A 27,751-nucleotide genomic window follows, 5' to 3' on the forward strand; every position below is an offset into this window, starting at 1 on the left:
CCACACTTCTTAATGGGAGTAAGTTCAAAGAGACTCCGTTTTACAAACCTGCTGGGGCTTTTGCGCTTGAGGCTTGGCCTTAAGCGCTCATATGTGTCCGTTTAACAAATAGTAGTTCTGGCCTAGTTTGCCGTTAAGAAGTGACTGCCGTTTCATCATAGTGGATGTATCAATGCTACTACAGTAACAGAAGCCAGTGGTTTTGTTTTTTGGTCTTTTACCACTTGTTTTTGTTCCATCTTTGGAAATTTCATACAGGGAAATAGGTAGTTGTTTGTTTATGTTCTACATTGGCCAAATTTGGTGTCATTTATGAATTAATTGTGAAAAAGGACAATATGCATTTAGTATTATCTTGAAAAGTGATTACAGAAAGATGACTGAAATTTCAATAATTCACCTTTAAAGATGACAGTCCTTCTAAACTTTTAACAATATAAAGATTCAGACAGTTCCTTTATCCAAAAGCAGGGACTTCTAGCATAAAAACAACTTCACATTTTATTATCATCATTACAGACTAATAACAGAAAACTTCAATTGCTTTCAGGCAAAACTACTTTTTTCAGCGTACTAATGAACGCTCTAGGTAAATAATAGGAAGGAAGGTATCTATTAGTCATTTTCATCCATCCTTGCAGTCTTACCTCAAAGTCTGGGTTCCTCTTCTGTTATATTTATGTGGAATAACTAATCATCAGACGACACGGTGGCTCAGTGGTTAGCACTGCCGCCTCACAGCAAGAAGGTCACTGGTTCAAGCCTGGGCTGGGTCATTTGGTATTTCTGTGTTTCCTCTGGGTGCTCCGATTTCCCCCACAGTCCAAAGACATGCGCTACAGGTGAATTGAATAATCTAAATTGACCATAGTGTATGTGTGTAAACGAGTATGTATGGATGTTTTCCAGCACTGGGTTACAGCTGGAAGGGCATTCACTCTGTAAAACGTGCTGGATAAGTTGGCAAATCATTCCACTGTGGCGAACCCTGATAAATAAAGGGACTAAGCTGAAGAAAAATGAATGAGCTAGTTATCAACATTATGTACAGGGGGATAGGTTTACAATGACAAGTCTGAATGCAGACGAACATGACACACACATTTATTTATTAGAGCTGTATATTCACACATAATTCATGGTTTAATTCAATATTGATTGCTTTGCTAATAGATTAATGGTCAGTGCTCTGAAATATTGCACATGCACTGTGGGCATCTGAATTTTGAGGCCCCTCATGGAACTATTCCGATCCTGTGCACTTTCAGCTTCACTTCCTGTCAAAAAACTAAAATAAATAAATTATATTAGAGCTATTGGGAGTCAGTTCATTGGGTATGTGCCAGCATTTTTTTTTAAATGAAAAAATGTTTAAACATGACAAAATGTATCAAACATGCATTAAAAATATTGAGGAAAATATTAATGGGAATCGATTAAAATTGAGAAATCAGTATTTTTTTCACAGAGTCTTTTTTCTTTTACACAGTAGATGCCCTTCGAGCTGTAGCCCAGTTCTGGGAAACACCCCAAACATTTGTTTTATTGTTGTTAAATAACTAATTGGCTTTAGCTAGTTTAGATTCTACAAATACATCACACATCTCACATTGCATGTTTTTTGTGCTTTACTGGCATATTAATTGCTCTCTCTGTCAATCTCTCTTTTAGGGATGCCTGGGCCTTGGTCTCTGTGATTGGGGGAGGCAATGGTTCATGCACAGAAGACGTTCGAGAGCATGAGAACCATGACACAGGTGGCAAGGCGCTGGCTCGCCAAGACTTCTTCACTGTGGATGGTGTCGGTTTCACTGTTACTGCTTACAGTGAATGGAGTAATGGTATGCTTGGACTGCTTCCAATAAAATCCACATTATTGAACAAGAATATGTTACAAGCACTCCTTTATATTTTTAGTCTATCAGCTTATTTAGTGGGTAATGAGCAAAACAATACTCACTATAATGTTGCTGTTTAAAAATAACAAAGGATCTACTATGTTACAAAGCACAAATGTCGCAATATCTCAAATATTAATAATTTCTGCCCAAGAGGACGAGGCATGCTTGAGTTGCATTAGTACACTGTAAAAATCCTGAGTTCCAAACTATTGATTTGTGTTGGGACAAGATAAAGGAAATAAGTTAACTTATTGGTTTTAACAAATTTAAGTGACTTGAACATAAAACAATTAAGTCCCCCCCACCCCCCGATTGTATTGTTTCAGCTTATCATCACTGGACAACGGAGTAGAGGATCCACGTGCAGTACTTATTAACAAGAATAGTCAGGCAGGCAAAGGTCGATCACAGGAGCAAACAAGTGCATACGGAGAATTCAAAGAATGGTCAGGACATGCGGCGAAAACAACGGAGACAGTAAAACAAGGCAAAAGGTCAAACATGGCTAGGCTAGACAAAGGAAACGTGTCGTAATGTTCACTAGCAGTATAACCAGACTCAGCAACTGGTGTGTGTGTCTGTGCTGCTTGTAAAGTCTATGTAATCAGTTCATAATGATCCTCCAGCTGTGTGTGAAACAGGAACAGGTGTGTGGGTTTGGTGCGTCACAGGATTTATAGTTCTTTTGGTGGCAGATTTGCAGTTCTCCAGCGATTTGTATGGACTAGGTCACTGGTGATTGTGACAATAACAAACAGCAAATGTCAATTTTTGAGTTTGTGTATTTTATGTGTTTGAGGTAAAACTTGGGCTAATTTGCATTTAAATAAACAAAAACAAAAATAAACAAAAGTTTTTTTTTCTTCTCACCTAAAATGTTGTGTTTACAGTGTGGCGTAAGGATCTGTGAGTACATGAGATGAAAAAGACAAAAAAGAAAACCCTTTTTAAACCTTCACTGTTTTTTGCCATAAGGTTACCCTACTACAGGCTTCCAAGTGGATGCAGTGGATAAAGTAGTTCTGAACCTGCAAGATGACGTGAGCAGCTGGAATCCGGGTGATCGGATTGTGGTGGCTAGCACAGATTACTCCATGTACCAGGCAGAAGAGTTCACCCTGCTCCCCTGTCCAAACTGTAACAGAAAGCAAGTTCAAATTCAAGGTGAGATGGCTTTGGTTTGTTGTGTTAATAATTTACAGCATCTCTGCTCTCAATCTTGCTGTCAATTTTCATGAAGCCAAGTTGACAGTGTCTATGAGTTTGCAACAGGAAAAGGGTGAGGACTGTTTACCAGAGTCCCATAAACAAACTTGTCATTTTTGACCATAGGCCAGCAGTGGCTGTATAGATAATTCTTCCATCATGTTCTCCACCCTGTTCAAAATTCAGATTTTTTGTCACTAATTGCTTTACAGTGATAACGTCCCAACTGCTCTTTAGGGTGTACTGGAATTTGTACACATACATGTTTGTGTATGTGTTTTCGTTAGATAGAAAGAAATCTCTTATGCTGATCAAGGCAGCATATAATTAATTAAAGTTACAATAATAAAAGTAACTAATAAAAGTAATTGTGTTGGTGTTGATAGTCTAGTGGGCAGTGCTCTCTTTTCAACTTTGCTTTCTGGCTAGCCACTGTCCTATCGCAATAAAGGCAAATATGGCAAAAATAAATCTTTAAAAAAATGTATATTAACTACTACAGTGTTTCTCAACCACGTTCCTGGTGGATCACCAGCTCTGCATATTTTTCATGTCTCCTTAACCAAACACACATAATTCAGATCATCAGCTCATTAGCAGAGACTGAATTTCCTGTAGCGGGTGTGACGGATAAGGGAGACATCAAAAACATGTAGTGTTAGTGGTCCTCCAGGAACATGGTTGAGAAACACTGATGTAGTATCACTAGTAACTACTGTTTTCCATTTCAACATATTTTGAAATGGCAAAGCTTAGTTTTCACCATCATTAATGTCACATGATCCTTCAGAAATGCTTCTTATTTTTGTCAGTGTTACTAACAGTTGAAGTGCTTTATATGTTTGTGGAAACTGATGTATTGTATATGTCTCTAATGCTGATCAAAGCTTTATTACAGCCCCTTTTGATTAGTTTATTACATCTTGGCTGAATAAAATGATACATTTATTTCTTTTTTTATACTATATTTTGTAACTATCAACACAATTCATTCATTCATTTTCTTGTCGGCTTAGTCTCTTTATTAATCCGGGGTCGCCACAGCGGAATAAACCGCCAACTTATCCAGCATGTTTTTACGCAGCGGATGCCCTTCCAGCTGCAACCCATCTCTGGGAAACATACACACACACATACAGTACGAACAATTTAGCCTACACAATTCACCTGTATTGCATGTCTTTGGACTGTGGGAGAAACCTGAACACCCGGAGGAAACCCACACGATAGCAGGGAGAACATGCAAACTCCACACAGAAACGCCAACTGAGCCGAGGTTCGAACCAGCGACCTTTTTGCTGTGAGGCGACATCACTACCTACTGTGCCACTGCTTCGCTTCACTATCAACACAATAATAATGAAAATAAACAAACAACATTTGTCATGGGTACTTACTTAAAAATTGTTCATAGTACAACACAAAAAGTAGCAAGTATATAAATAAACAGTGGTCAACACCTTACATTACAAGCAAACATTTGTAACTGTGCAGTTGAAGTCAGAATTATTAGCCCTCCTGGATTATCAACCCCTCCCCTGTATATTTTTCCCCAATTTCTGTCTAACGTAAATGATTTTTTAAAAACACATTTTTAAACATAATAGCTTAAATAACTAATTTTAATAACTTTTATTTTTCCATGATGACAGTACTTAATAGTTTAATAGATATTTTGCAAGATAATAGTATTCAGCTTAAATCACAATTTAAAGGCTTAACTAATTAGGCAAGTTAGAGTATATAGGCAAGTGATTGTATAGCTATAGTTTGTTCTGTAGATATAAAAAATATATAAGGATCTAATAATATTGACCATAAAATGTTTTTTTTTTTATTAAAAACTGCTTTTATTCTACCTGAAATTAAACAAATAAGACGTTCTCCAGAAGAAAAAATATTATAGGAAATACTGTGAAAAATTCCTTGTGTAAAATTATGTGTTAAAAAAAAATCAAATGTTTTAAATCAAAAATTTCATTTCAGCTGTATATATGTAAAAACATGTGGTCATACATTATTTTAAATTACCTTTATCCTATTTACATATATCTTTCACATTTATCTTACTTCTTTCTGTTATGATATATAAATTAACTATAAAAGTTTCTTCTTGCAGTCTTCATCTAAATGTCAGTCTTTCCATATTTTAGAATTATATGATGCATTTCCTCTCTATCCTTTTATTCCCAGACCTAATCTATATTTAGAATAAAAGTTTAGAAAAAAAACTTAGTTTGCATTTAGATAATTTTGTGGGGGGTATTGTGCACCTACAATATAGCCATTATTCCCAGCACATATATATGAAGGCATTGAAGAATTGGAAATGCTTTCAAAGTGTGGCCTTTATTGAAAGGATGTAGTTTAAATGTCACCTAGTGCATTGTGTCCTGGTTGGCAAACCAGCCTTTATCCTTCCGGGCGGATACTGTGTGCGTAAAGGGCATTCTGAATGTGTGTATGGGTGGCTTTCCTTCCTGGATCTGCTTTGTATTTATTTAAAAAAAAAGTTCATCCATATAAGTAATCACATTTAATGATAATAAATAACTATGTTTTCATATTTTATTGAGAAATCTGAAGTTACACTTTATTTTATGGTGTAAATAAAAGTTATTAAAGGAATATTTTCTAAATTTAAAGGAGTGTTTTTTAACCACCACCTGAAATTTATATTTTAGAAACGGTTTCTATTTCTTCAACAAGAAAAAATTATGACAATGATCACCACAGCTACACCTCATGTGCTTTATTCAGTGTTAAATGCTAATAATATGAGTTTGAATGCCATTTCACATGGCATTTATTGCCATACTACTGAAAGCAGCAGCAGAAAGTTCACCCCAGATCTTAAAAATAAAATAAACCATTTGAAATTGAACTGTGCAAGCCAACATATATCAGTGATTCAGCATGTTCATTTAGTAATGTTAAAGAGGTTTAATTTGTATTAGTTAGATTATACACCTTATTGTTTTGTTGGAGTGCAGTTAGTGCACTATTCTGTGTTTCTGTATGGCTGTATTTAAATTTCTGTTGTGTTTCGTCTGGTGCAAACAACCAAATTGCTTATCACTGCAAATCTCTTCACGTAGCATGTTGTTAGAACACAGGGTTACAATGTAACCTGCTCGCCTAATGGTTACGTTCGTAATATTTATATATTTGCTAATAACCACCTCATGTGTAACTCTGAATCTGCATCTCATTTCAGTGCTACTGTGCACCAGAGGTCACATTTCGGTTGCACATTTTGACTGAATGAATCAAATATGCTGTTTTCCACCAAGACAACCTGGAGTGCTGAAATATAATTGGCTAAACTGGCATTGGGCAAGTTAAATGACCAAAACAAAGACAGACATTCTGTTACATAACATTCATTTTCAAAGCAGAGTATCTTACTTTAGCATTGTTTATCAGATAAACAAGAATGTTCACTTAGCATGTTTCTTAAATATCTGCAAACATATTTTGGTATTTTTATGCTTTAGAAGATTCAAAAACTCACATGCAGCACCTTTAAGCTAGTAGTGTTAGTTAATTATTTATTATTGCGAATTGTGACTTAAACTAAACTGTTACCACTAATACAATCTTTTTTTAAATACCTTTTTAAATTTATTTTTTTTAAAGAGAATTAAAATACAAGAACATCAGAACTTAAATAAACCGTTGACTGGTCACCAGTCACATAACAAAAACATATAAAGATCAATTTACACAATGTAGAGGCATAAGCAGAATCCATTTCTCCCAATATTGCAGCTATTTGCCCATTTGTAGTTTTACCGAAAAGTCATCCTCTCCATATTTTGAACATATGGTAGAGGGTTTGAGTTGTAGCCCTTTACGAGTTAAGGCTGATACTTATACTTCTGCGTCGAGTGATCGGCATGACCCACAACGCCTGCTTTGCGCGTAGTCATGCATTTATATTTCTGCACGCTGTTTGTGTTGCTCTGCAATAACACTTCCGAAACGTTAGGTGGCAATAGGTTTTTATGTTCCTCTGTGTCGTGTTTCTTTGCGGGTGTTTTGTTTTTTCTAAACGCTACCTTAGTGTATAACTAGCTAAAACACACTCATTCAGAGAAGGGAGGCGGCGGACGGGCAACAACATTAATCATAAGGTAAACACCAAACAACAGTTTTTATGTATAGCTACTTCACTGGACTCCACACTTGTAAACACTCACTCCATCAGGTTCACGCAGCTCTCGGCCCCGCCCACATTGGTCACAGCTACCAAGCCGAGCAATTACACAACTTGCAAAACACGTCATTGCGATGTGTAGTTATATATTTTGAGAGGTCAGAGGGCTATGCAACTGCACAAAGGCTGCATCAGAGCATATGCATGCGCTTGACGCAGAAGTATAAATCAGCCTCTACAGTTTTTTTTGCTAGTTGCTAGAAGAGTTTTTAATAAATACTTGCCTTTTACCATTAAGTTGACTCTAATACAACCTTATTGTAAAGCATTACCTATGAATTAGCTACATTTTCTTTTTCATATGGTTAGGGTGAGGGTTAGGTTTGTCGCAAGTTGTATGTGAATATGCATATCTTATTGGTTTTAGTAATAACAAAACAATAATAGTTAGAACATTGAACAAGGGGACTAAAATAAAGTGTTACCAAATTGTCTCTTTTTTTTATGTTTAAAATTGTATGTTTATAATTGTATAAAATATAATCGGGCTCAGAGTGATTCAATGTGATTTTTATGGACTGCACTTGTGTGTTGGGATTTGTCAGGAAAACCTCAGTTCAGCCATGTTGGCGAGATCCTGGACGGCGTAGACATGCGTGCGGAGGTCGCTCTCCTCTCAAGGAATATCCTCATTCATGGAGAGATGGAAAATTCCTGCTATGGAGGAAACTGGTGCCAGTACTTCAGCTACGACACCTTCGGGGGACACATCAAGGTCTGTGTGTTTGTGTGTGTTTGTTTAACACTAAGCTGTCTGCTGCTGTCATGTGGAGAAATCACAGACGCATAATTGAGTGTAGCTCTTTTTGAATGTAAGGACCAGGAAGCATAATCTTAAATCTGTGTGTTTTGTTTGGCGACAGAATAAGGATAAACCACAACACACAGTAATGTTTGTATGACTGCTCTTTTTTATATTTTACTAGCCGACTAGTTGACAGGTCAGTGTTTACCTTATGTAAATGACTCGCTATATATCAGGCTTTGCTTATTCTGGCACCCTCAGTCACAGTTTTAATGTAGAGACGCATTTAATGTGCCCGTGAATAAAATTATTTGTAAAATTAAACTATTAATTTTATTATATTTTGATCTATAAATCAAATATTTTACAATATTTTTAATATAGATTGTGTGTGATATACAATTGAAGACAACATTATTAGATTGTCAAATTTTATTTGATTTTCCAAGTGTTGTTTAACTGAGAAGATTTTTAAAGATAATAGTTTTAGTCTAACTAATTTCTAATAACTATTTCTTTTTACTTTGCAGTAATGACAGTACATAATATTTTACTAGTTATTTTGCAAGATACTAGTATTCAGCTTGACGTTTAATTAGGTTAAGTTGTCAAGTTAAGTTTATTAGGCAGGTTATTGGATAACAGTGGTTTGTTCTATACCAGTCGTTCTCATGAACTTTTGATGAACTTTTTTCATCAAGTACCACCTTAGAAAAAAATTGTCTCTCCAAGTACCACCATAATGACGAGGCAGTTTAATTCCTATTATTAAGCAAATTTATTATTGTCAGCCACTTTCATCATTATGAATAGTTTAAACATTAACACTGTACTGTGCTTATAGGTAAAATAAATAAATAAATAAAACCGTTTAAAATGTGCTTTTTAAAAGTTAGCTAAAAATGGTAGGCTACTGCTCTTAAAGTAAAAAGAAAACTGCTGTACCTAAATATAAAGTATTAACCAATATTAACCTATTCGTCAAAACTTGGAAATGTTGCTTGGACCTCATAAATATAGGCTATATGTCATTACATGATTTATTCATTCATACGTGCAGAATTTACCTTATTTAAGATCTCATCTCAAGGTGACCGTGGAGTTTGGGTTAACCGCACTCAGAGGCTAACTTTAATTAAGTTATATTCTAGCTCCAAGCTTCGAGCAAAGCAAAGTTGCTTGAGTCTATGTTCTGTGTTTTGTGACTGAATCACATCCAGATAAATTAGCCTGGTGAGGCAGTGGTAACGTAGGTAGTGCTGTCGCCTTACAGCAAGAAGGTCGCTGAGTCGCTGGTTCGAACCTCGGTTCAGTTGGCGGTTCTGTGTGGAGTTTGCATGTTCTCCCTGCCTTTGCGTGGGTTTCTTCTGGGTGCTCCTGTTTCCCCCACAGTCCAAAGACATGCGGTACAGGTGAATTGGGTAGGCTAAATTGTCCGTAGTGTATGAGTGTGTGTGTGTGAATGTGTGTGTGTATGTTTCCCAGAGATGGGTTGCGGCTGGAAGGGCATACGCTGCATAAAAACTTGCTGGATAAGTTGGCGGTTCATTCCGCTGTGGCGACCCTGAATTAATAAAGGGACTAAGCCAACAAGAAAATGAATGAATGAATAATTGAATAAATTAGCCTAAATCTTGGGTAACAAATTAATTAAAGCCACGCTGCTTTAAAAACTTTATATATCGAAAACATGCATTGTTTTTAAACAACTACAAACACACATTTAACAAATTTGTGATAACTATTTTACCAATGATGCAACATGGGGAGATTCCTGAGTTTCCAGTAACTGAAATGCCAACACAACAGCACTGGTCTGCTAAAGCACTTCTCTAACGTCTATCTGCTCCGCAAGCGCAGCACGGCTCTTTCGCTGGCTCTGCACCAAAGCGGGTTGATTTTTACCATCTGATGACGCGATGAACTAAAGTAAATGCTCTACGCACATCGATGTGATCTTATGCTTCAGGGAACAGCCTGTGCTGATCACATCAGTGTAATCGTTCACGTCAAAGGGTTAAAAGTGCTCTATTTTTTCTGTCATTATTCAATAATTCTCGGCATGCCACTAGAAGGAAGCCTGCATACTAAATTAAAAAAAATCTTAAGGGGACTAATAATATTGACCATTGCAGTTTTTACGTTTTTTTTTTTTTTTTTTAAGTCAAGCCTGAAATTATTCATGCCCAAAAATATAAATATGTATATTTTTTTTAACCAAACAAATAAATAAATATTAAAAATATATAATGGGAAATATTGTGAAAAATTGAACTGTTTTTAATCTTTTTGTGTTCAGATTTTGGGGAACTTCACGTCAGTACATCTGTCTCACATAGAGCTGAAACACATGGGTCAGCAGCGTGAGAAGGGCAGATACCCTTTAAACTTTCATAGATGTGGAGATGTGGACCAGAGTGGAGGATACAGTAACCCTGCATATGTGGACTCGCTCTCCATCCATCACTCCTTCTCTAGATGCGTTACTGTACACGCCACAAATGGCCTGCTGGTGAGCCACAAAAATGCAGAACAATAAACAACACACCTGTATGCGCACATAAAGACTCATAATCAAAGATTGAAAAATCTGAAAACAAAAATCAAAAACCTCAATCGCAATCAATTTTAAACCAGAAAATTAAATCTCACAATTAAAGATTGTGATCATGATTCATATATCCGCATGATTCTAAATGACAATTTGACTGTCTGTTAAATATTTGACAAATATTGTAAGGAAAAAACTTCAGTTTTTTCATATTATTATTTATTCTATTATTGGATTTAAATAAAAGTATAATTAATTTATAATTAGTTTGATTGCTTAACCTTTTACTGAGACTTTCTCTAGTCTGGGTATAAACACTCACATCTGTGGTCTTATTTAAATAAAAATAGAAAAGATGGATTGAAATTTTTAAAGTCACTTGTGCCTTAAACATTCTATCAAGTGTAGTCTCCACTACACTTCCTAATCTGCAATTGCCTCTCTGAATATCACACTAACTGTACCAAAAAAATAACAAAATAAATAAATAAAATAAAAAAATAAAATAAAATAAAATACTACTAATACTTCCCTTCTTAGACTTTACAGACCTGAAACTTGCCTATAGCACTTATTCATTGTTGCTCTTGGTTGTGTAAATTGCTTCCTTGTCCTCATTTGTAAGTCGCTTTGGATAAAAGCGTCTGCTAAATGACTAAATGTAAATGTAAATGTAAGTGAGCATATCTTTATTGAATAATTCATTCATGTGATTCATTCATGAATGGATCATGTGAAGTCATTATGAGTAAGTTATTGAATCATTTTTTAAACTTATTTTTTAAAAAAATGAATTCAGGGTAATTGCATATTTGTATTTGGGTTTAAGCTAGTAATTTTATAGAACCTCCAGAAAATGACACCATTTTGTTTAGTTGTCACCTAAAAATTTAAGGACAATTGAGATCTCTATTGCAAAAAAAAATCTGATTCTACGTTTATCCAGGGTCATGCAACTCTTCTTTATATAAAAGGATTGTTTTAGGATTTTGCAGAAATTATAACAATATTATGAAAAATCCTGATATGAAATGTATAGTACATTTATTTTATCACTTGATTTAAATACATAAAAAATATGCTATTGTTTAAATTATTACAACAGTATTTTTCTCATTTTATCACACCATGGTATCTTTTTTTTGTCACAGGTTAAGGACACTGTTGGCTATGATACACTGGGACACTGTTTTTTCCTGAAGGATGGAATTGAACAAAGGAACATATTTTTCCATAACCTAGGCTTGTTGACCAGACCAGGAACCATTCTACCTACTGACCGCAACGACAGCATGTGCACTGAAATCACAGATAGGGTATACAAAGGATACATACCAATTCCTGCGAATGAGTGCAAGTAAGATATTATAACAAATATATATATATTTAATACTGCTGGATAGGCCTGTGCAACTTTTCATTTGCCTGTGCAACATTTCTTAACATCAGAATTGCCAGGGGTTGTTGTATACTTAAAACCAGATGCACATGACAACTGTTTTGATATGGCAGAAAAAAAGACTTATTTCACTGTATCATGTTCCTGCCTTTGCAAAGTAATGTCTATCTAGATTCATAAAATTATTATTTATTCTCATCAAGTCAACACAAGACACAACATTCACCCATGATATCAAACGTTCATGGCGTACTCGCACTGGGTACAGTTGCCTTGAAAAGTGCTTAAGCGCGCTTATCACCCTTCCCCTCTCCCCCGACGGCCTGCGCCTGAGCATGCTTACATCATCAATGATGCGACTGTTCAGTTTAACAGTAGAGAAGCGCTCTCGCTCAGCATGGTGGACATTGCTTTAGTTATATCGTTTTGCATTATTTTTAGTCATTTGATTTGCAATGACACGCAGAAAAATATTTTGCTGAACAGATCCACAAATTTTGACACTCAAAAATTATCAAAAAAGTCTTTGTGCTGCACGTATTAGGATATTTGCTGAAGGTGCAGCTGATGTGTAGTTAGGTGTTTGCGTCTTACATAAACTATGACAGTCCGCGTTCATTGAACAGTAAGAATGATTAATAAATCCTTATCAAAGTCATGTTGCATCTTCGGTTTCGGGCTCAGGCGCGCTTTCCACTCACACTACAAGCATATTGCGCCAAAGCCCAACTGAACAACGCTCTGGCACACCTCTTCAAACCAGGCCAGGGCCGGCCAACTGAACTGTGCCTGGGCCCAATTTGGAGCACTCACACTTGTCAAACGTGCCTGGGCACAGTTCGGATAGCCTAGTGTGAGTGCACCCTCAGACTCACCATTACCCATGACATTGTGTCTCTAAAACATACTTTTCCTCCAAAAATCACCTTCTTTTATCCATTGTGACGAAAAAAATTTTGTAATTTTAACTCTAAATATACTAAAGTAAAATATGTTGCCTGGTTTTTACTATAAATATGAATGCAGTGCATAAGTGTATATTTGCTTTCCCAGAATTCCACTGCATGCCACTATGTTATAGTACATTTTTTTTTTTATTTATAATGCACTTTTCTAAGACCCAAAGTGCTACAACAACAACAGATAAATCAAACATGCAATAAAATACAATACATAAAATTCTAAAATATAAACACAGAACAATCAAGATCAAAAAATATAGTCTTAAAAAGATGAGTTTTAGCATCTTCTTAAAACTAGCTAGTGTGAAAGCATTTCTTACAGAATAAGGGAGAGCATTCCATAACCTAGGTGCAGCAACAGAGAATGTGCTTGCATGCTTTGGTAGACAGACGACAGCATTATCCAGATTCAACTTAAACTCGCTATCTTTGAGAGAGGCTGCTGGTGTGCCAATAAGGAGTACCTCTGTTTTAGAATAATTCAATTTTAGAACATTTTGATGCATCCACAATTAAAATTCCTGCACACACTCTGAGAGGATTGAGGCAGTAACAGACAAATTGAATTTTGAGCTGATATAACTGTGGGTATCATCAGCATAAAAGTGTTATCCCTGCCCATATTTGCTGATGATATGTCCCAGTGGAAGCATATAAATGCTAAAAAGTATGGGACCTAAGATCGACCCCAGAGGGACACCATGGCAGACCTGTCTGATATCAGATTGATTATTTTCCATAACCATACGCTCCAAAAAATAGTATGTTCTTTTTGTTGACAGTACTATGATTCTTTCTCATGGTTAGCTATCATTTATGTATACTAAAGTTTAATGTTAAATCTAATTTTAAATAATGTTTATCACATTATTTTAGTGTGGTGCATGTTATTGTGATGGTATTTAGTAGTTTCAATGAGCACCTTCAACATATTAGCATGACTTTCTGCTTGTGAAGGGGGTTTAGTGTAGATATAAATACTTCAAATTGTATTGTATTGAATTGTAATTAATGAAATACAGTAGCTTACTGTAAATTTACATGTAAACGTATACAGTTTACCATAATTGTTACTTTTTTGTTGCAGTGCTGATTATTGCTATCTTAGTAGGTGAAAGATGTTTCACCTTTTCAAAATGCAAATAAAAAAGTAATAAAAGCAACCTAGCAATAAAAAAGGCAGGTTTAAAAAACAAGGTATTATATGGGTAAATCTGACCTGCTGCTGCTTATTGACCTTATTCTGCAATGTGGAAGTGTGCTTATTTTTGCTATTGTCTTAGAGCTTTCGATTCAGTCACCTATGGAGTTATGACCAGGAATAATAAACAGCAGAAAACGGAAACTACTAGATCTACATACAAGTGTGTACATGACTATACATAAAAAGTACAATAATATAATAAGAAAATATCAGTTTTCAACATAAAGCAGCATAAAAAGCTGTTTAAACCTCTCAAAACCAATGGAAGTAAATGAGACCATAAGTCTCAAGCCAAAAAGATCCATAGAAATAAATGTCCCCATTTTTATTTAAATAATTTATCTGAATCACTTTTAACAATTGGATATTTTATTAAAATACTGTTATATACATAATTTAAGGTGTTATGGGTTTATGTGACTCTGTGGTTGTTCTAATGTTACGGCCTTTCTGCTTGAAACTGTGCCTGCTAGAAATTTTTTTTTTCTTTTATCTAAAATGTCTCCTGTTCTGCTCTCGGTGTCTGACCTTGACAGTGTGACCTGCTGTATTGTTTGGTTTAAATAACAAGAGAAAGTACAGAGCTCTCATTTCCTGAGACTCAGCGATAGGATTTTTTCTCTTATCCGGGCAATAAAACACCCGATGTCCAAGGCGGAGGACAGCTGAGGAGCTGCTGTTTTCAAAAGGATAACAAATGTTTTGGGAGCGTGTGTGGGATTGTGTATTGAGCTGTAGATGTTCAGGGTGAAGACAGATGCTGGAATGAGTTTCAGAGCTGAAGATCAAAAAGTGAGCTAATGGTGGGGTCACTTTAGTTAACAGTTGCGTGTTTGTGACTTAAAGGGATTCAAGTTGTGCTTTTTTTAATTAAGTTAATTTTTATTTCACTTTTTAGGTTTCAGTTTATTTAATTATTTTACTTCCACAGGTTTCTTTTTTAATATATTTAGTATTTTATGGGAACAAACAATATATTAATTTGGTACTATTTTGAAAATGTTAACTTAAAAAAAACTACTGATCAAAATGTTTTACTTTCTTTCCGTTTTTTTTTTTTTTAAACGAACAATTCAAAAAATGGTGTTTTGAAATGGTACTGTACATTTATCAGCACAGAATGTGTTATTGCTGTCTGCTATTTTCATCTATAATGTAGTAATATAATGAATGTAAAGATTCATATTGAACTAAAAATAATTTTGGCTTATTATATTTTAGTTAAGTTATAAGCATGCAAGTTTAATAATAAAATTGATGGTAGTTTGCAAAAATTGTTTCATTTATCCCCACTTTCATTAGTTTTATTATTTTTAATTTTATTTATGTTTAATAATTATTATTATGTTTTATTATTTAACAATAATACAATAAAACTATTTTCATACACTACATCATGGGTACCCAAACTTAGTTCAGGAAGGCCGGTGTCCAACATATTTTAGTTCCAACTCCATTTAAACACACCTAAACCAGCCAATCAAGCTCTTTCTAGGTATACTTGAAACTTCCTGTTCCAAGTTGGGGCTAAACTCTGCAGGACAGCAGCGCTCTGGAACCTAGTTTGGGCACCCCTGCACTACATGGAGTGAAATATATGCAGTTGAAATCAGAATTATTAGCCCCCTTTTTTATTTTTTCCCCAATTTCTATTTAGTAATCGTTATTATTATTATTATAATTTAGTATAATTATTATTATATACTATAATAGTTATAGTAATAATAGTTTTAATAACTCATCTGTAATAACTGATTTTTTAAAAATCTTTGCCATGATGACAGTACATACTATTTTACTAGATATTTTTAAGACAGCTTAAAGTGACATTTAAAGGCTTAACTAGGTTAATTAGGTTAACTAGGCAGGTTAGGATAATTAGGCAAATTATTGTATAACAATGGTTTGTTCCGTAGACTATCAAAAAATGTAGCTTAAAGGGGCTAATAGTTCTGACCTTAAATGTTTTTTAAAAAATTAAAAACTGCTTTTATTCTTGCCAAAATAAAACAAATGAGACTTTCTCATGAAGAAAAAATATTATCAGACATACTGTGAAAATTTCCTTGCTCTGTTAAACATCATTTAGGAAACATTTAAAAAAGAAAAAAAAAATCAAAGGGGGGTTAATAATTCTTCAACTGTATATTTACGATGCACGTACTTCATCCTTTCAGTGTATTTTAAGGAAGATTCTGTCTTATGTGCGTTTTCTAGGGCAGTGTCTTCATTTTGGATCGCCCACCCCAATAATCATTTGATCAGTAACTCAGCAGCTGGATCTCAGGTATGCACAATCTCTGACATAAACAAATTAATTATCTCCATTAGGATCTCTAATGAACACTGAGTGAATGTGTGATTGCAATATTTCTGTAGAAAGATTCTGTGACTGTCTGGAATTGAATTTTTGCCCACAGCTCTTATACTGATGATGAGAACATCAAGGCAGTTATGCAATCACAGATAGCATCTCCTCATTCCAATCTTTTATTAAAGAAGCGTTTGCCAATATAAATCTCTTTATTCTGGTGGTATTGCTTTGCTTTGTTTTCTTTGATTGAGTTCTTGTGTATAAAAGGATGTACCCTCCACCCTTTTTTATTAAAAAATAACTTACAGTAGGACTCAATCCTCTTTCCGTCATGTATATCATTGAATACATATTATTACAGCACTTTGCACTTGTATGAAATACCTAGTTTTGAATAACAATTTTATTTCATTTTTTTTTTTTTGCCTTTCTTGGGATAAAAGGCGAAAAAAAAGTTTTTATTGGGATAATGGAGGACGGATAGAAAAAGCATTGGGAGCAGAGAGAGGGGAAGGATTGGCATAGAACCTTGAGCTGGGAATCAAACTCGGGTCGCCGTGAGCACAATGGTGCTATGTCAACGCATTTAACCACTAGGCTATTGGCACCAACAACAAAATACCTAGTTTTTAAGATAATTATCATTGGATGGGGATTTTTACCTTTCAGAAAATATTGAGGAGCTATGTAATATTTATGACAAGTACATAATATTATGTAGTCTTAATTTTCTGATTATTTTATTTTCTTTCACCCAGGATGCAGGGATCTGGTATGTTTTCCACAACTCGTCTACAGGTGACTCTCACGGAATGATTTCAGAAACGAAAGCTGAGCTCACGCCTCTGGGCACCTTCTTTAACAACCGTGTTCATTCCAACTTTAAGGTAATTAATAGCTTCATCTATGAATCTTAAATCAAGTTCACAGGTTGGTGGGCAAAACCAACACTTAAATAAAAATAAGAAAACACTTTAGGATACTTCGATTAGTATTAGTATGTAAGTTTGTGTTATTACACAGTCAGTGATGATGCTGAACTCACCACCACTTTATAAAATACAATTATTGTAATGCTCATCATTGCATATATTTAATTAGCCGATCATATGGGAGCATTTTTAAATCTTTTTAATGGGTTGTTAATAATATCGACATTGGTATAAATCGAAATTCACACTAGCGCTGTTGAGCACATTCTTAAAAACCACTGATTGACCAGTGTGTTCATAAAGGACTGTGATTGGCTCTTAATAACTTTACTACTCTTCAACAGTGTGCACAGATAAATGTACAATAGAGCATTAGAAATCTGCATCTATCAGCTGATCTTTAAGCAGACCTCTTATATGTCAGCTCATTGATCAGACCCCGTAGTTTTTCACGATTTTTTTTTGTGATTTTAATTTTATTTATTTAGTTTTTTGCGATTTAATAATGGATGATTTTGTGGTGGTAATTCCCAGAAATTTGCAAACAGTTTTGTGATTTTGGTCTTTACTTTATTTTGGTCTCTTGTCAAGACAAGATCTAAAACTAAAACGGTAGGGTTTAAGCCAAAGGAAGTTGTATAACTCTTATTTTTATCCATGATCTTACTTTCTCTCAGATTTCACTCCCCGGAACATCTGACATCATGTCACACATTGGACATACGTTAGGGCTTCCCCTACCGTAATACACCAAAAACACGGATTGCTGTAAAACTCGTCAGTGGCAGGAAAGCGTTTTCTCTCAGGAAAGAGTTAAACGAAATAATTTATCGATTTGACGCAGATCCTATTATCAGCCATACATGTAAAGCACAAATAATGTCCTTCAATTTAGTCATGTCCAGTGGCCGTCATCCATGTACCAATGTCCATCTGTCTGTTCCATTGCTCCATTTGCTCCAACCTTCTTTTGCAGTCTGAAGTGCGTCAAACGCACAAAACTTCCAATTCGCACCACGCGATGCCTTAATCTTGATTATTTAAAATTTTTTGGTGATTTATTTTGAATTTAAATTAAGAATTTTGCAGAATCAAAACAAATTCAGATTTTTTTCTTGATTTTGCAATGGATTCAGCGAAAACGTGGTTGAGAAACACTGATCTAATAGTTGCAGGTTTTAAGCGTGTATCTTTGCAGGCTGCTGTGGTGAAAAATAGTGAAGCGATGACCTTCAGAGCCAAACTCAGTCCTATCTGTTGAGCACACAATCACAATGGCCAATCAGCTGTGTTTAAAAATGTATCCAACAGCATACAAAGGGAAAAGAAAGATAATTTTTCAACACCTTTGACCGTGACATGGTTGTTTTGAGGCTCTGAGAGGCTGGTTGGAGTGTTTTAGGAACTACTGATCTACTGGGATTCCACATACAATTGCCTTGAGGGTGTTTACAGAGAATGTTCTGATTCTGAAAATCTGAAAATATCCAGTTAATACATGAAAATATCTTATTAATGTCAGCGGTAAGAAGAAAGGAACCAAAGAAAAAAACAAACAGCAGCTCAAATTACCACTCATTACAACTGAGGTCTGAAGAAAAGCATCTATAAATGCAAAACACTTGAAGCAGATGAGCTACAGAAGCAGAAGAACCACATCAGTGATGGCTACAGCAAGCTGAGGCTACTACTTGCATAGGCTAACATAACTGGACAATAAAAAACTGGTAAAATGGTTGTCTTGTCCAATGAGTTGCTGTGACATTCAGATGGTTGGGTCAGAATTTGATGTAAACAACATGAAAACATTGATCTTGCATGGGTTGCATCAGCAGGTCTGATGGTGTAATAGTACAAGGGAGTTTTTCTTGGCAGGTTTTGGATCCTCTAATACCAACTGACTATTGTTTTTACACCCTGAGTATTGCTGCTGTCCATTTATGACCACAACATTCCTGATACTAGCAAGTTGTACCTAATAAACTAGCTGATGAGTGTATTTTCTACATTTAAAACCCACCTCCCAGTAGTGAAGTTAGCATTTCCTTGCTCTATCCCATAACATTGCATTTCATAAATCATTTGGGATTTGTACGATTGTATTAATTGTGCCTCCAGGAAAGACTTATGCAATCAGTTTCAAGCTTTTATTGCAAATACACGAGGCATCTTCGTTGTTTCCCTCAAATGCTTCACTGTTCAGAGTCTTAGTGTGATGGTGTGCTCCCACATGCATTTCCCTATACAATAGTTCTCTGTTATCTGCTTGTTTATGTTGGCAAGCTTCAACTGTGTATTCAGTTTCAAGACCCTCCAGGTGCAGGGAAACTACAGGCTTCACTTTCACTGAAAATGTGTTTGAGTACAACCCGATATTGAACATGTTATTTGGAAGTGAAGAGTGATTGCTTCTCTTGTCCTGCGCCAGGCTGGCCTCTTTATTGATAGAAAAGTCAAGAGCACCAATGCCACTGCAGCAGACCCACGTGAATATCTCTGTCTGGACAACAGTGCTAGGTGAGTGAACAATGTCAGTGTTTTTCTGTTGCCAGAGACTATTGATTTTTGTATTGCTGAAAAACTATATTATAGAGCATGCAAATTTCGACCTTGCCATAAAAAAAATCAAGTTTTCGCCAAAATATTGAAACCGTTTCTGTGTTTTTTTTTTGTAAGCAAGTATTTTACAGTGCCTTAAAAACACACAAAAGTGTCTCTATTAATGTTTAAAGTATTATATTTGATTGACCAAAATCACACAAGTGTCAATTTTACATCTGTCTCATCCATAGTGGAGCTTTCTCTGTGAATTTATGTTTTGAGTTTTACTACAAATGCCATAAACATCCATTTACATCCATAAACCTGGAATTGCTCTGTATTATTTTCTCTGTGTTGCAGACCTCAGAGAGTTTTTTTACCTGGTTAAATAAAGAAAAATAGAAAAATATACTGTAGCTACAAGCAGCAATTAAGGGGCCAAGCAGTTCAGAGCCAGAATGAGCAAAGCAGTCCAGAGGCAGAATGAGCACATCTGAGCACATGTGTTGGTGTCGTAAACAAAAACCATTTCGCCTACTGACACAAATTTAACAACACTTGGTCATGATGGTCTGACAATGATCTAATTCAAATTTGTTTTTTTGTTGTTTTTTTTTTAGATTTTTTGCAAACGGTTTTGGAGGAGTTTGCAAAATAATTTTCTGAACAAAATCAATATGGCTCACAGTTTGGCCAAAAAGAGCATATTTGGTGTCAATGTTCTTGGCATGACCCAAGGAATAAGTTGAGATCAATATCAATATATTCTGGTTGGAATGTCAGAGAGTTTCTGTGGTATTTTGGGAAACTGGTAGAGCTTCAGACTCTGTTCCCTTCACTATTAATATATGGTTTACATTTTTTCCTGTTTTTCAGTATACGATAATAACTATATTTTCTGTGATCGTCAATGCTGTATGTACTTTGGATGAAATATGGGTGTATAACATCATTACAGCAATCTATAATTTTGGAAATTTTTGAGATAAGCACAAAATCTGTTTTTAATTGCATCTTAATATTTAATTAGCTCTTTACTATTATGTACTTTATAAAATTTAATGTTTACCTTTATTTAGATTTACTGCATCATATTTAAAACGTCAGTCTAAAGGTCACCCTAAAATTTTACATTTTTTTTGCACCTTATATTGTTTTCCATAGGGAAACAGTACTTTTATGTGGTTCTAAAAGATTGAATTTCTCAATTGTTGACTTTCTCAGGTTCAGGCCTCACGAGAGCTCTGATCCTAGCAGGCCACGGGTGGCTGCAATCATTGATACTCTCATCTCCTTTAAAAATAATGATCTGGGTGCCTGGATTCGTGGAGGTGACATCATCATACGAAACTCAGGGTAAGAGAGAGACAAAACTTCTTAGTTTATAGTTCACTCAAAATGAGCAGAAATGTAATTTAGCCTTAAGCCGCCTTTCCACTGCACACAACATTTGGACACTACTGTCAGAATAAACCCCATTGTGGCAGTCGCATAGAATTTTCATTTCTGATGTGCATCATGGGAGAGAAGCTGTTCTCGCAGTGTTCAAAATAAAGGAGTGCAAAAGCAAGAGCATTTATTTTCTGTGCATTCACCATGATTTAATGAATGAATGATTACTAGAAACTCAAAGATTACTAAAAAATATTAGAGGGAATGTGGAGACAACATTAAAAATGTATATTTTTATTACTTTATTACTTACATTTATGAATAGAAATGTTTATATATATATATATATATATGTTGTGATTAAAAAAATAACCAAAAAAACTACTATTTCTCATCTCGCACACCGGCCAGTTGCATACGGTCTAGTTGCAGGAGTTCAAATATTTTAATGGATCCGCAGCTCAATTTGGATCCGAATTTTCAGCATAGGGAGATGATTGGAACTCCCGGACTACTTTAAGGAAAGGAAAGGAGGCTTTAGGCCATCTAACATTTAGGTGACTTTTTTTTTCTCTTCGATACAACAGAATTTGCTGTAATTGAGGTCCTAGGTGATTCATAAAAGTCAAATGCAAATGCAAGTCAATGGCTATTGGTATTTGGAGAGTTCAAAAAGCAATATATAGGCAAAATAAAATCAATACCTGTGGCTCCTAACTATACCTTAAAGTCTATTGAAACAGCCTGTGCAAGAAACTGAATATTATTTACAACATTATTACCTTTAATCCATCAAATGTTCCTGAGCATAAGCTTCCTGTTGCATCAAACATTGTTAGGACATGAGGATTAAAGGTAATAATATGTTGTATTTAATATTCAGTTTGTCCAAAGACTAATTGTCTGGCTTCATAAGTATCAGCATCTTCAGGAGTATCATCAGAAGCCACAGTATTAATTCTATTTTGCCTGTATAGTGTCTGTCTTGTATGACTAAGCTCCACATATTCAACTAAAATCTTAATTAACTGTTGTGTTGAAGTCAAAAACTGAACTACATCTTTGAAGGTTTAAGGGTGAATATACAGCAAATTTTCAGTTTTGGGCGAGCTGTCTTTTCTCAAAAACATTTTGAGAATTTCAGTGTGTACATTAAATAATTCAATCTCTTAAATGTTGTTTTCTGATAGATTTGCAGACAATGGTGTTGGACTGTCATTCGCAAGGTACCTTGTCATTTCTTTTTTTACAAGCCATAATTCTTCATAAGTCCTCATATGAAAAACAAAGTAAAGCAGTGCTGTTTTAAATTGCTTCAATAGTAACAGAATTCTGATTTTAAAATGTACATTGGAACTAATTAAATTATTTCATTGCAATAAATATTTGATTTACATTATACTATTATATAACTTTTAATATCTCTTTATTTAATATTTTTTTGCCATTCTTTCATTATCTTTTGATTACTAGAATCTTTTTTTTTAAACAATAGCAATTAGACATGTTAATTTGACAGCCATATGGTGTTTATGTAAGTGGATGTGCATTTACAGGCATGTTCTTACAGTCTGTGCCTCTGGCTGCCGGCAGATTTATTTAAAGAAATACATTTTTATTATGCTAAAATGGTTACAATCTGATTGGCAACTATGTGTATGTTTGTGAGCTTGTCTGTGCTGGTGTTCTGCATCAACCTCCTAAGGGCAACAGTTAATTAAACAACTAAAGTGTTTTCCCCCTCCTCATCCTCCTCCCTGCAGTGATGGCAGTTACCCGAAAGATGAAGGCTCCAGTCAGGAGGTCTCCCAGTCTCTGTTCATTGGTGAGAGCAGAAATCGTGGCACCAATGGAGGTCAAAACAAATACTGGGGTATTGGTGGAGTTGACGGAAAGATGAGGACTCTTCCTAGAAACAAGTATGTGGCAGGAGAAATGGAGGGAAAATTGGTGTGTTTAGGGAAATTCTTTAATCTAAGTGTTGTTTCCATACTTGTCAGGACGTTTCCCATCCGAGGTTTTCAGATAAATGATGGTCCAGTGAGGATCTTTGACAGCACGTTTCGGGCCTTCAGTCCCACAGCAGACCGCTTCACTATGGCTGTGGGATTCAGTCTGAAAAACATCTGGCAGCTGACACCCAGAAATAACCTGTCTGCTCTCGCCTTCCATCCTAGTGTGAGTGAACAGACACATTTAGACCTGGAAACTGTTCAAATGTTCCTAACATTGCTAAACCACCTAACACTTAAGTTACTTATATAACTTATAAGTTACTCACAGAATATACACAGTGTATATAAAATTACTGAATTTTTTGTGAACGTGTATCGTATTTGAGTACATTTTTACTTTTCAAAAATATTAATTGATTGGTTTAATTTTAAATTATATAATTTTTGTATTCACTTTATAAAATAGATTCTATCATTTGATTTTCAAAAATATTGTGTCACAAGAACTACCATGTACATTTGATTTTAGTTTTTTTTCTGTTTTTGCTGCTAGACAACAAAGCATTTTAAATACAAGTTAAAAGTCATATTAAAACGAGAACAAATAACAAGCAAACAAATGGTTTAATAGCATTCAAATGTTTGTAGATGCAAGAATTATCAGTAGACAGCTTGACCATATACTGTAAAGTACTGTAATTCATCTTATTCATTTAGATACTATTTAAGTTTCTTTTTGAAAACCCTAATTTTGTCACAATTACTTTAGTTGATTATTTCTATTATTTACTATTTAATACAGATATGACAATGTAAGAAATATGATGAAAACAATCAAGATGCAATGCTTGCAGGAGCTAAAGCTATGGTTTGCAGCATGTCTGTGTCCAACCTCTCCAACACTAACAGTTTAATGACATTTTCACCTATTATTAAGTTTTATTACTTATTTATTTTGGGGAGGTTAGCTTTGATATACTAATTAAAGGCACTGGGGCTGTAGGTCAACCTGGACTTAATTAATTAGCTTAAGGTCATAGAGACCTTTAGTTTAGAGACCAAGATGTCCCAGTTTGTCTGGTTTGTAATGACACTTATTCAGCTTACACTAAGTGTTAATAATGCATGTACTTGCTGCTAGTTTCTCATTGAGAGAGGGCACATCTGGTTGTTCTGTCCTGATTGGTCACCATCTGCTTAGCTGCTGCTGAGGAATGGAGTTCTGGCAGCTGGTATTTAGCATATGTTAAAAAGAGCCTAGAAAAGGACTTTGAATGTGGTCTCATTTTGCCACACTTGTTTTGTCTGAATGTACTGTACCATACCGAGTCTGTCTGGATCATTTCATTTATTCTGTAAGGTTTTGAAGTCTCTTTGTTTGAAAGTCTTGTAAAGTACTTTGAAATGTGCAGTTTTATTTGATGTTTGATTTAATCTCAACCTAAACATGAAGAGTGGGTGGGACATAGTGTAGCCCCTCCCCTTAAAAAAAACGGTCAATAGGGTTTTGCTTAATCACTGCTCTGTCAGTGAGAGTGGTTGAGCTCAAGTGCATCAAATGTGAAGCGTCTTGAAGGGAGCGGGGTATGTCGGGTGCTAGATAGAATTTGATTGGTCATGATTTGATGAGAAACTGAAGCATGAGGTGACGTGAAATAAAAAACAATGATCTATTTAGGCGGAACTTCAAGTCTTACATGTTTATATCAGATTTATATCTTCTAAATGCGAATTGTGTCATTGTTTTTGGAGCACACTAGCTTATAGATATCCTAAAAACTAACAATACTGATACAAACATCTGAAAAACTTTATTTTCTTTTCACGGGAGCTTTAAATTAACCATGACCAATGATCTTCCTTTAATCCTCCAGGTCACTCTAAGAGCATTTTTTGGCCGACCAGGCGATTGGTTTGAGCAGAATGATCTGGACGGTGATAAAAATTCAATTTTTCATGATCTCGATGGATCTATCAGTGGTTATGCAGATACGTATGTGGCAAGAGCTGACAACTTCCTGATCCGCCACCCTCAGTGTGTAGACATGCCTCAGTGGAATGGAGTTGTTTGCAGTGGAAAATACTCTCAGGTACAGAAAATAAATACTCCTTTTGCAGTTATCTATATTGTTATGTGCTGGGTCAGACATCTCTGTCATCCCATTTTGTGTGCTAAATACATTTATTTGAATTGTAAAGTGGTTTTATTAATCATTTTTATACAGTTGTAATAGATTTTTTCAAAAGATTAAGTTATTCATATTATTTATTAAAAAATGCTACTCGATATTTTTGGTATCAAAGTACTAATTAACTGTTTGAAAAACATTTTTTCAAACAGTTATTCATTCTCATAATGGTTAAATTAATCTATTATGAAATTAATTGTTTTTTAAATGCAATTGAAAGACATGTTTTATGCCAGTGCATTGATTTGAAAAACATAAAAACAGTAATATAATAAAAGTTCTTACAATATAAGTTACTCTTTACTGTTTTAATATATTTTATTTAAAGAAATATTGGCAAAAAAATTTTTTTCTTCATAATTACGTAATTCTTCAGTGTCACATGACCCTTCAGAAATCATTCTAATATGCATATTGTTACAAAAATACATTTCCTATTATTAACTGATACGTTTTTCAATGCTATTTGAACAATTTATTTTGTCAAGTTATTTGTTCAAATATGAATCTTCACCAAATTATTGTACATTATATATTGAATGTCTTCGTAACACAGTGTTTGTTTATGCTCTGTGTAGGTGTACATACAGACGCAGGCCGCATCTAATCTGAGCCTGTCCATCAGTAGAGACGAATACCCTGATAAACCAATGGTTCTCAGAGGCATCAGAACCAAGACATCTCCATCTCAGCAGTACCAGCCTGTGCTGATGATGGGCAAGAGCTACACCATGCACTGGAATGGACCTGCACCTAGGGAAACTGTCCTGTCACTCATTAATTTTGACCAGTAAGTGAAAAAAGAATCATTTTTTTTGAAGAATTACCATGAGATTTTGTGTTATATATATATATATATATATATATAATTGGAGTAACATCGATTTTTCATGTGGTAGAGACAGCCTGATGTGCTATTTGCCTGTGTTGCTCATGTAGGGATGATTGGGCTCTTCTCGGCCTCTGCTACCCCAATGAAACAGTCTTCCAGATCACCTCAGACATCTACAACAAGCAGAACAATGGCTTCGAAGGGATAGAAGACTACGGCCCTGTGACGTCTATTGCAGACCTAGAGAAACGACAGCAGGAGAGGAAGTACTTCTTCGACAAATCTGCAGGGTAGGAATAAATGTATCTGATAAGCTGACATGCCTTTTAGATTTCATAAATGTATTGTAGGTTTCTTGCAAATCTAAATTAAAGACTAAAACTAAAATTACATTCCACTCAACCACATAATTATGAATTTCATGAATTCCAGAGAAACATGGAATTTTTAGCAGGTCATATATTTGCAATAATAGTAAAATTTATTTTGATCGTTGCTGATATAGAGTGCAATTTTCTTTAATCCACCAAAGACCATTTCTTACACAAGGAAAAGTCCTGTAATATGAATAAGTGATATTGAAAATTGTTATATTGTCAATTAATTGTTTAAAACAAGGTACTAATGACAGAACCACTAATTCACTGAGCTATTGTGCATCAGTCTAACTTAAACTTTAATCCCTCTAAGCTGACCACTTGAAAACATGCTAATACCAGTTGGAAACAGTCTTGCTGATAATGTTAAAGGAGGTCCTGCTAAATAGGTGTATTTAAATAGAAATTCTACTGCCACCAAACTTATCAGGAGTCACTACTTTCTAAGTTTCATTCTACCATTGTTTGGATCAACCAACGGTTTCACCCCAAATTCACAGAATTGATTGAGACTCTGTTTTTCCTTCATTTCTAAAGAAAGACAGCAATGTCTGATAGTGACACACAGCCTCATTGTTTACACATCAGTGGAATCAACCAATGAATGGCTTAGTTATAGCTGTCTCAAAACATTAATTCTTTTAGGCACTTTAATTTTGATGTATAGCCTCTTATTTTCTAATTTTGTCACAGTGCTGCTGGGTTTGACATGTGATGTTCTATTTCATTTTAAATTGTAGTTACAGCGAGACGCTGCAGGCAAACTTAGTTTTTTCATAAACCTGTTAATTTTAAGATTTTTATTTAGGTTATTGCTTTTTTTTTTTTTTTAAAAAGTTTCAATTTTTTTTGTCTCGCAGAAGTATTTGTTTAGACATAATTTGCCTGATTATATACACAATTTTACACTGGATGTTCACAGTATTTTCTTTTTTTTTTTCGGGTGTTCTTTTTTTAGAATTTGTAAAAAGTACACAAATTGGGATCACATACAAAGAAATAAAAAATAAAAAAACATGAAAAAGCAGAAAA

The 27,751-nt window shown here is 34.8% G+C and overlaps 1 protein-coding gene across 5 annotated transcripts in view; it reads left to right on the forward strand.

Annotated features, from left to right (window-relative positions):
* Positions 1 to 27,751, forward strand: part of cemip2 (cell migration inducing hyaluronidase 2) — a 53,427-nt gene that overhangs the window by 18,426 nt on the left and 7,250 nt on the right. For 2 of the 5 annotated variants that reach the window (XR_015490432.1, XM_087252548.1), the window contains exons 5-19: positions 1,672 to 1,841; positions 2,877 to 3,065; positions 7,872 to 8,041; positions 10,371 to 10,583; positions 11,774 to 11,979; positions 16,405 to 16,474; positions 17,260 to 17,388; positions 19,862 to 19,950; positions 21,199 to 21,330; positions 22,557 to 22,592; positions 23,130 to 23,285; positions 23,367 to 23,544; positions 25,196 to 25,411; positions 26,089 to 26,300; positions 26,450 to 26,632. Coding sequence is in view for 2 of the 5 variants with exons in the window: in XM_087252548.1 (XP_087108674.1) it covers positions 1,672 to 1,841; positions 2,877 to 3,065; positions 7,872 to 8,041; positions 10,371 to 10,583; positions 11,774 to 11,979; positions 16,405 to 16,474; positions 17,260 to 17,388; positions 19,862 to 19,950; positions 21,199 to 21,330; positions 22,557 to 22,592; positions 23,130 to 23,285; positions 23,367 to 23,544; positions 25,196 to 25,411; positions 26,089 to 26,300; positions 26,450 to 26,632 (2,349 nt within the window). In the remaining 3 variants the exon portion in view is untranslated. 5 annotated transcript variants of the gene reach the window in all.

This window comes from Danio rerio, chromosome 5 (genome assembly GCF_052040795.2).
Source record: "Danio rerio strain M-AB ecotype USA chromosome 5, GRCz13ab, whole genome shotgun sequence".
In the NCBI taxonomy this organism is placed as follows: Eukaryota; Metazoa; Chordata; class Actinopteri; order Cypriniformes; family Danionidae; genus Danio; species Danio rerio.